The sequence below is a fragment of the Phaseolus vulgaris genome, chromosome 1 (assembly GCF_051622355.1).
Source record: "Phaseolus vulgaris cultivar YP4 chromosome 1, ASM5162235v1, whole genome shotgun sequence".
Taxonomy (NCBI): domain Eukaryota; kingdom Viridiplantae; phylum Streptophyta; class Magnoliopsida; order Fabales; family Fabaceae; genus Phaseolus; species Phaseolus vulgaris.
The window spans coordinates 52,808,419-52,818,775 of record NC_143498.1 but is presented as its reverse complement, the minus strand read 5'-3'; the positions used below and the strand labels follow the sequence as shown (position 1 = coordinate 52,818,775).

The window sequence follows — 10,357 nt, the reverse complement described above, 5'->3', positions numbered from 1 at the left end:
TCCAGTTTTTCAGAAAAGAATCTTTGTATAATATATATAGTAACATTTTGGCTGAAAAGCAAACCATTTTAATAGCTTAATGTCAGAGTATTTGTATGAGATAATTAAACTGAAAAAGTATGAAAGAAAAATTAAAGAAAGCTGAAAAAGCCTTGTCACCAATTAGAAAGATGATGATGATTGTAAATTTATAGAAGAGACACTGAAAACTAGGAGTTTCAAAAGTAAAAGAAAAGCATCTTACAACCATGCCGTCTTCTTCCTTTAATTATTGTATATATAGCTGGATCCGTTTGCCCAACAATTGGGCAGTGGTAACTTTAGTTTGGGTAACATTAATCTAATGGCCAAATACCTGTGACTAATTAAATAATACTCCCAACACAAATCCACAAATCAAGGACTTAATTACTTTTCTGCCAAATGATTAATTAATGGAAGTTCTTGCACTGTTTATTTAGTAATGCAAATGTTTCAGAACAGTTGATTTAAGATATAACATTAGGATTTTTAATGCTCATTCAATATGCTCTAACGTCTTCGTCATTCATTCTTGATGGATGAGGTACAAAGTTTTATTGTCCTTCTTCTTCTGATCACGATGCGCTACTCGTTGCGCCTCAGTTTGCATCACTCCACTCTCAACGACATCTCACAACTCATGATAATCAAACAAAACTCTCATCTGCACACACCACCGATTGTAATTTTTTCCATAAAGGATAGGGACTGATAATTGGGTAGAATTCATGATAACATACAGACTCTTGATACCAATTGAAGGAAATAAGAGAAGACAAAAGGTTGTAGCAACTGATGGAACGTAATTGCATAAAATTACCAAACTGATCTTATTCATTTTGATTTACTTAATCATATATATAATAAAATAGGAATACTAACAGGCTTGTAAACTGACCATTAATGCAATATAACGGTAAAATAGTTTAAGGTTAATAAAATCAGAATTAATAATAATAAAATCTGAATTAATAACCAACAAACTTGTCTAGTGGGAAAGTCGTCTAAAGTTTCAATGAAGAATGATATGATGGATTTCAATGTGATTAAGTTTTTTGGTATGAATACTCATACTGGTAAAAAGTTCTTTGTCCTTTTCTTGTTAGATGGGAGTTTCCTTCACCAAGTTGGGTTAAAATGAACATTGATGAAGCTGCTAGGGGTTATCCAGGTCTTGCCACTTGTGGAAGTATTTTTCGTGAGACTACTATGGGAGTGTTTATTGGAGCTTTCTCTGCGTTTTTTAACGTTCATACGACTTTGGTTGCTGAATTTTATGGAGTTATATATGCTTTGGAGGGATCTCAAAAGTTGGGACTTACTAATGTCTGGCTGGAATGTGACTCTACCTTGGTTTGTGTTGCGTTTACTGCTAGGAAAAATGTTCATTGGATGTTTTGTAATTGATGGAATACTTGTCTTAATTACTATGGAAAAATCAGGTTTAGGGGGTACTCATATTTTTCGTGAAGAGAATGCGTGTGTTGATAAGTTGTCTAATTTATGATTTATTCATAAAGAATCCTTTCATTGGTATAATAGGCTTTCATCTATTATGTTCTTAGATTTCTTTATTAATAAGTATAGTCTATCTATGTATAATTTTTTGTTAACATATGAGTTTTGGTCTAGTCCCATATATTTTTGTATTCTCTTTCTTTTTCTTTTTTTTAATAATATTTTTTCATGTGATGATAGATGATTGTTGTTACTTGAGATAGCTGAGATGTCAAGTAACATAGTGATGCCTAACATGAAAGTTTTTTATAAAAAAAAAAGTAACAAAAAGACATAATGAGAGTGGAAGAAGAAAAAACAAAAAGTTGTTTAGTGAGCCACAGATTTTCAACAGGAAAAAAAGAAAAGCTAAATAATTTATATAATTTTGTTTTGGGAAAACGGTTTTTAAAACCAAAATAAACTATAATATCATTTTTAAAATTTATTTATAAAAAAATAATATTTTTATATATGGATATAATATATTCGTATTTATTAAAATGATTTTTTTAACCTTTACTTTACCACTCTAGTTAATATATTTATATTTTAAAAAAATTTAAATAATTTTTCCAATATTTATTATTTTTCTAGATTTTAATAGATTACATAATAAAATAAAAAATATAAGTGATAAAAGACGAGAAAAGACAAACCATTAAACAAATACTTTACCAATCTTTAATTGGTATCTTGCAAAACCATGACATTATTGTAACTTACTGCTTAGTAAATATTATACACATACACTAATAATTGTTTTTTTCATTTATTATTTTTCTTACGAAACTCTCATTAATAATATTTATATTTTAGAATTTTTTAAATAATGTTTCCAATATTTATTTTTTTTCTAGCTTTTAATAGATTATATAACAAAATAAAAAATATAAGTCATAAAAGATTAACACTAGAACATGAAAGACAAACTTAGAGACTAAATATTACAAATAGAATACGAAAAATGACCATTGAACATAAATACTGTACTTCTTTACTTCTTTTAGATGAGAAGTAAAATTAAAGACATATTGAATATCAATCTTTATTTGGTCTCTAAGAATTTATAACAGTAAAAAACATGACATTATAAATTATTGTTTTCTTCTTTAATATATATATATATATCAAGTTTATATTTTATTACTAAATTTTTTAAGACACCCAATGCTTAACTATAATGTTGACGATGTAAATTCTATGACATTTGTAAATTTATCATATTGCATGACGTTTGTAAATTTACCATGTTGCGTTATATTTGTAAATTTATGTAACTATTATGTGGACTATGTTTTTCAGAATATTTTTTGTTATAAAAAAAATATTAAATAAAGCGAACATCTCACAAAATCTATCCATCTTACAGCTGGAATGAAAGACATAAGAGACTTGTACAATATACACAAAATTGTTTATGAATGACTAACTTTGCTACCCAATTAAGCTGCAGAACAACCTATGTTAAGCAGAGCAACTTAAAAAAAATAAACATATGTACAAATTTTGGTTAAAAACTAGACTTATTATACCTAGGTTGGAGTTGCGTTATATTTGTAAATTTATGTAACTATTATGTTGGCTATTATGTGGACTATGTTTTTCAGAATATTTTTTGTTATAAAAAAAATATTAAATAAAGCGAACATCTCACAAAATCTATCCATCTTACAGCTGGAATGAAAGACATAAGAGACTTGTACAATATATACAAAATTGTTCATGAATGTCTAACTTTGTTACCCAATTAAGCTGCAGAACAACCTATGTTAAGCAGAATAACCTAAAAAAAAATAAACATATGTACAAATTTTGGTTAAAAACTAGACTTATTATACCTAGTTTAGAGAACATAGTATTCCTATTTATATTATTCTTTATTGTTGATTAAAAAACAAAAAAAAAAAGCTATCCGGACCCACTACCCAGATATGTCATAACCCACACAAACCTTATGAGAACAAAATGTATTGGCTGTACCGCAATAAAACCAGCAACTGCATAAAAAGGAAAGAAAACTGCAGCACATATACACCAAAAATTATGACCAAGCTTTAACAGCATATCAGCATGGAGGTGATCTTTGAGTAGGCTAAGTACTCTTTTCAATTGATGGATAATTATTGAAAAATATTTCGTGAATACCCAAAATATAATAACCAATCATATAAGAAAAAAAAAACAGGTGATCTTGTCTTAGTATAAGCTGAAGCACATGTTTGATCTGGATAAAGTGTAGGTCTGTTATGTCCTCTTTAATCATGTGTTTGAGTTTATTAAATTAGATTTAGATGGATGATGTAAACTTTGTGAAGGTAAGACACAGACATGGAAGCTTTAAGCTTTATATAGCAGTAAATATATCTGTGTGGAAGTGAAAAAAGTTAATAATGAAAATAATGGAAGAAGGAAAACATCATCCTCAAATCTATTCATATTTTCTTTACGTAAAGGCCATATTTTATGACTCAGACCACGTGTTAGGGAACCTTTTACACACTTTTTTCCTATGTAAAAAAAATAAAAATATAGTAATATTCAACCCCTTCATACCCTTATTGTAATAATATAATATGAGTACCTAAATTAATAAAATAATATATATATATATATATATATAATATCATCAATTTTCAAATAGATATGTATATTTTATAAAAAAAATCTCCATATCTCTCTACTCAAAAGTACACTAATTCAGAGATGTTTATGTAATTGACTAAGCCTTCCATAAAAGCAAGGGAAATAAGTGCGACTTTTGTGTAGAAGAATATTTATTATTGTCATTTTGTTAATATATCCTTAAAAGTAAAAATAATAAATAATAAATAACAAATAATAAATAACATAATAGAAATGCGAAAACAAATAGTAATTTTAATAAAGCGGTTTTATATTTCATAATAATTAATGTCATATCCGTATACAGACATTTAAAAAAATTAACGAAAGTAGTTAGCAAGATGTAGAAAGTTAAACAATATTATTATCAAATTTAAAGATGTTTTTAGTTTTAAAAAATATTATTACTTTTTTATGAAGTCGTTCTCTTAATAAGGATTCAAACTTAAAGATATTTTTCGGATTAAACATATTTTAGCTTTATAATTATATTTTAACGAGTGAGGATCACTCTCTCTCCTGTAAAAGTACAAATAAGTCGACCAAATTTAAATTTAATTTCTGAAAAATTATTTGTTCACGGTACTCTTTTAGTAAAATAACCTATCTAAAAAATCAAGTTTAATTTGTTAAAATATTGAATTTGACCATTTAGTTTGTCTATAATTTTTTTATAACAAAAATTCATAAAATTACTTTTTAACTCTACTTATTTAGTATAATCTATGCATTTTTATTTTTTTTTGCATGATATATCTAGTGAGAATTGAATTTTTGAATCATATATAGGGATGATTACTATTTATATTGTATACTGTAAAAAGACGTATCATATGATAACTTAAAGTCATAAAACTTTAAAAATAAAACTTACAGGCTCTATGAATGGTAATGAAAAGTTAATATTTAAACTGATTTTATACCGTCACTATCTTGTTTATATGAAAAAATCATTGCTTTGAATATCTCGTTTTTTATATCATAATAATGTTTTAAAATTTTAAAGAAATAAGTACTTGAGTTTTTTCTTTTTTTTATTAAATTTAGAATCATCATAAACCAGATTATACCATAATGTTAATACACAAATGCTACATTGTACCATTTTTTCACCAAAACTACAGCGTCACTGATTTCGATTTCCTTCTTTAATTTTATTCTTCAACCTATTTAATTTATTAACTATTTATAGAAAATCATTTTCTTAAATTTCATACAAAATCGTCAATAAGATTATCTTCATACACAATAAAAATCCGCTATATGAATACTTCATTAATTACTACATCAATTCGTTGAATATTTTTTTTTAATTAAATATTTTTTTTATCTATGTATTCCTAATCAAGCTTGGTTTTAATTTACATACTTTTAAAAATGACTAATTAGTCCTTATAAGTATGTGAATTTTGTTTTTTATTAACTTTTTTGAAGATAAAAAGTGATTACAAAAAATATTAAAATTATATATTTCAAAAAGTTAGACAACTAAATTTATCAATTTTAAAATATAAAAATTAGGCATTTTCATAAGAAGGATCGCCTATTAAGTAGGATTTTAGGAGAAATTGAGCCTACATCCACACAAAAGGAATAAAACTGATGTTAATAATAATAATAATAATAATAATAATAATAATAATAATAATAATAATAATAATAATAATAATAATAATATAAAATTGTAAAAAGTACTTTAACATGAAGGTAAAGTTTTAAAAATGATAATTTCATGCCGACTTTGGTAGGGGGCTAAAAACGAACGTGCCAAATTCATTTTACACGAGTTTAACATTTATGTATTATCAACTAATTAAAAGTTATCATGAATACTTGAAATAACATAATTTATAATTGAAATGGAATAAAGTGTACATTGTTATAATTAAATCTGACAGAGTCATCATAATCCAGAATATGTCTGGGTGGTGTAGTTGGTTATCACGCTAGTCTCACACACTAGAGGTCCCCGGTTCGAACCCGGGCTCAGACATTTTTCTTTATTTTTTGGGCCTCTTGGTTATCAGCACTACTGGGCCTGTTGACATTTTTGGGGCCCAACATCAGTTTCCTTTCGGCCAAGTAACGAATTGAGCAAAATCATTTCAGTGAGGTAAGTAGCATAATCAATGGTTCTGCAATATAGGGCATTTCCATTTCGTAATGTCTCTCTGACTCAGACTTTTGAGTTTCCCTTCGATGGAGGACGAATCTTACACCATAAGCAACACCAGCCATTTGCTCGGTTCTGTTCCCGTGAGTCTGCGCACACTTTTTTTCCCCTTTTTCTGTTTGATTTCTTACTAACCTGTTGCTTGATTGCTTTTTACTTGTGGTTAAGATTCTAAGGCAAGTATTCAAGAAATCCTTAAACGAAGCTGATAATAACTTAATTAAAACTAAAATCTTAACCTTAGAATTCTCCTAATTACGTTTGAATGAAATTTGCTTGGACGAAATGTTACAAAAAAATCTTGACACGGCAAGATTTTTCGGATAGAGATTATTCAGATCATTGCACTCAAGATTTCCCAAACCCGCAGTTTCTGTTAATTAATTTATCTGAATAAACTAGTATGTTTGTTTGTTAGTTAATAGCTAATTTATGCTATTGATTATGGTTCTTTACTTGTTTTTCTGTATTGTTGTTCAGGCTGTCATAACCGATGAAAAGAGTAGCACAGCTCATGACGGTATGAAATTATTGGATTAGCTTTTTTTCCTATGTTGAGATGCGCGATATTCTCTCCGTTGTTAAAAGTTTCAGTAGCCTAAAAAGGTTGTTTATGAAATTTCATGCAGTCCCTTATGCGAGCATGCAAACATTCCCCCCTGCCAATGGGGTTGGCAGAGGACAGGCATATCAAACTGCTGGAACTCCAACTGGTATGTCATCGAACTTTTTAATAAGTGAAGTGACTGTAATACTGAATTGGTTATTTATTTGTCAATGTGAGTATGCATACTTCATCGCTTCATATTTTGGATTTGGCACATCTTCAGATTCTTTTTGGGGACGGGGTTGTGACTTATTGTGGAGAGTCTTTTAGTTTGTTTAGTTTTAGATATTTCAGACAAATGAGCTCTATAAACAATTGAACTAGAGCTTTCAAGTAATATTTTATTTATGACTTTAACTAATAACCGAATATTATATGTATCATATATCATGGTTGTAGTAGTACTAGTTAATATAATTTGTTTTTTTGAAGCACAAATTTGGTTTCAGTTGCATATTTTGACCGAGAGATGATTCATTCTGCTGGCTGATATTTGATTCTATGGTCTGTATTAAAAATGTGGTTGCTATATCATGCTACCATACTATCACATGGTAAAATCAATTTCATGGACATTACTGTCTGTCTAGGAGGTCGCATTACTTACTGTAATTCTAGCAAATATTCTCAAGAGTCTCTCTCTCTCTCTCTATGGATGATATGTTATATACTAAATTGGACAAGAATTATATAAATTTCCTATTCTCTAAATCATCTCTAAATGGTTTTATTCTCTCTTTCTGTCACTTCACCCTCTAAATTCAACAGTCTGATGCAAGAGAACTTGAAGTTTTGTTTTTTAATTTTTATTGTGAATTGATGCTATTACAATGCCATTCATTCATCTCTTAATTGTTTGTCTGTGTAGAAGCATCTGGGCAACAATCAACAAGCTACTGGCAGGTAATCTTTAGTGTCTCATCCTACACACAGTATTTCAATGTGGACACAGATGTTGTTGTAAACAGATTGATGAGTTCCTTGAATCCAGTTGGTGGAGATTTTTTTAACAAGATAGATGCTAATCCTGATTTGTGAGTCATTCTTTTAATCCCATGCTTCTTTATTTTCAATATTCAAAATAGAGATACCCATTGTATTAAATGTGGATTTGTGACTCTTGGTGAAAAAGTGAAAAACTATAGTTGACAACTGAACTGTCACCATAAAGTTTGTAGAAAAAAAAAACGGCCTTGCCTTTTATGCTTCTGCTACCTTTTTTATCTTTCTTCATTTTGGTGCATTTGTCCTGTTCACCCATAAAAATGTTGACTTCCTAACCAGAATTTCAGAAAATTAAAGTAATGTGAGGGAAATAGAAGGTGCATAACTTGTTTTTCTATGCATGTTTAGGGTGCATGGAATGCGTCAAGTTATGGGAGACATGAGAACTTTTACCTGTTCATTTTTCTGCATCCTATCTCAAAAGTAGAACGCATACCTGTCTAATATTCCTTGCAATTTCCCCCCTAATAATGGAAGCAGATATTGATCCGGAAATTTGAGGGAAAAAATTAATGAAATTTTGGTTCTTCAAATATGTTGAGAGAATAGACAAATTTGCTTTCCTTTCCTTTTTTGGTTAAAATTATTAATTAAGCCTATACAATGGTTCGTATTGATTTTCTAATAGTTACTTTTACTTTATTACAGGTATGGACTTATATGGATCTCAACAACATTAGTTTTTGTCCTTGCCTTACTCGGAAATCTTGCCACATACCTTACGCAAAAACATGCAGATAACACTACTTCTTGGAGCTTTGATGTCAGCTTTGTAAATACAGCTGCGTGGTCTATCTATGGCTATGTTATAGTGGTCCCGTTGGCATACTACTTTTTCCTTCAGTATATGGGTTCAAATGCTAACATTATTCGGTTCTGGTGCATGTGGGGTTATTCCCTCACCATTTTCATTATGTCCTCTGTAAGTTTTGATTTTCGAAGTATGGTATATTATTTTATCAATGTTAGTATGCTCATTACAATATTGTGTAGTACGTGGATTTCCTTTCGCAAAAGTTCATATTTGAAGATGAGGAATACTAGCAACACACTCTCCTACATATCTAACACTTCTTGTGAAATTTTTCAGTTTCTATTGCTTGTTCCAGTTGGATTTCTTCGTTGGATTATAATAATCCTTTCCGGCGTCGCTTCAGCTAGCTTTGTTGCCTTGAACCTAAGGTCTTTTATAGAAGGAAATGATGTTTCAGTGGCTGTAATTGCTGCATTTTTCTTGCAAATTGCTTTGGCTGTCTTCATCAAGGTTCGTTTCTTTGGATAACTTTAAGCATTGCAGTAATGAAGAATAAAACCCAAATCACTGTCATTGATACCCACACGGATCCACGTTATTGGCTAACTGTGTTTAACACGTTGAGTAGAATTATCTGCAACAGATATGGTTTTTGTAATTTTGATTTGTTGATGGTTGTAGAATTACAAGGTTGTGATTTGGTTGCCTTCAACATTTGAGCTCCTTTCATTTTTTTTGTAATTATCGGATTTGAGCTCGTTTCATTTTTTTTTATATTTTTTTTGTAATTCCTAGATCTTTCATTTCAACTCTTTAGTGAAACTGAAAATGTAATATCTAACTCAATAGCATATCCCTATAACAGCAGTGAAGTAGAAAAAGAAAATGCCAAGGAGGATGCTCGGGTAGACTTATTTCTTTAATTTGAGTTAGTATTTATTTATTTTGATGAATCTGATTTTAGGAATAAAGGGTTACAGATGGAACATGTTAGGAACGATCCCTCTTATATGTTTTACTGTTACATATCTTAATTAGAATCTAGGATGTACAAATTTATGATATTATGACTAAAATTCAATTCAATATGATCTGCAGCTTGTATATCGTTTATAAGCAGTTGTCAGTTGTCAGATTGATTTATATGAATAGGATGTGAAAATGAGACTCCAGCTCAAAAGAATCTAGCTGGGTAACTTGGTTCATAAATAATTGGACTTTTGTAAATAAAACAAATTAATATGTAACATTTATATTAATCATTACTGTAAAATAATATGTACGTTAATCAACTATGGAGTTCTGATTGTTGGATTTCTTGAGATCAGGTATGTAGTACCAGATTCTTGACAATAGCAATTGTATTTTGAAAACTTTCAAGTAATTATCACCTGTAGTTTTTGGGACATGAGAGTTCCTGTTGTGTTTAGTGTGATATTTACTTGTCTATTAGTTTGGCTACGGTGTTTAGATTCTGTGAGGAGTGGGGAAGCTTGGTTGGGTTTCCATGGTGGTGTTTCTTGACTAGTTTTTATAGTATTTTGGAGATGATGGGTTGGTTTTGCCTTTGAATTTCTAATTTTGCATTGTATAATCAATGGTAGAAAGATAGTGGCAAAGGAAGTTAGGAACAAAGAAATATATATTTTTTAATCGATACCTCTGGATTACTGGA

General features: G+C 29.2%; 1 protein-coding gene and 1 non-coding gene across 3 annotated transcripts; both read left to right on the top strand.

Annotated features, from left to right (window-relative positions):
* Positions 1 to 6,062: 6,062 nt before the first annotated feature.
* Positions 6,063 to 6,136, top strand: TRNAV-CAC (transfer RNA valine (anticodon CAC)). Its single transcript has one exon. It is a non-coding gene; the product is annotated as a tRNA-Val (tRNA).
* Positions 6,137 to 6,177: 41 nt separating this feature from the next.
* Positions 6,178 to 9,605, top strand: LOC137815021 (uncharacterized). Of its 2 annotated transcripts, none has more exons than XM_068618032.1 (6): positions 6,178 to 6,399; positions 6,797 to 6,836; positions 6,946 to 7,029; positions 7,792 to 7,957; positions 8,577 to 8,850; positions 9,019 to 9,605. In XM_068618032.1, exons 1-6 carry the CDS (start codon positions 6,343 to 6,345, stop codon positions 9,208 to 9,210), a joined length of 813 nt encoding a protein of 270 aa, XP_068474133.1. In that variant the 5' UTR covers positions 6,178 to 6,342; the 3' UTR covers positions 9,211 to 9,605. The 2 variants fall into 2 exon arrangements, with proteins under 2 accessions (XP_068474133.1, XP_090150408.1); XM_090294282.1 differs by having other exon boundaries at positions 6,251 to 6,399; positions 7,792 to 7,826.
* The last annotated feature ends 752 nt before the right edge of the window (positions 9,606 to 10,357 follow it).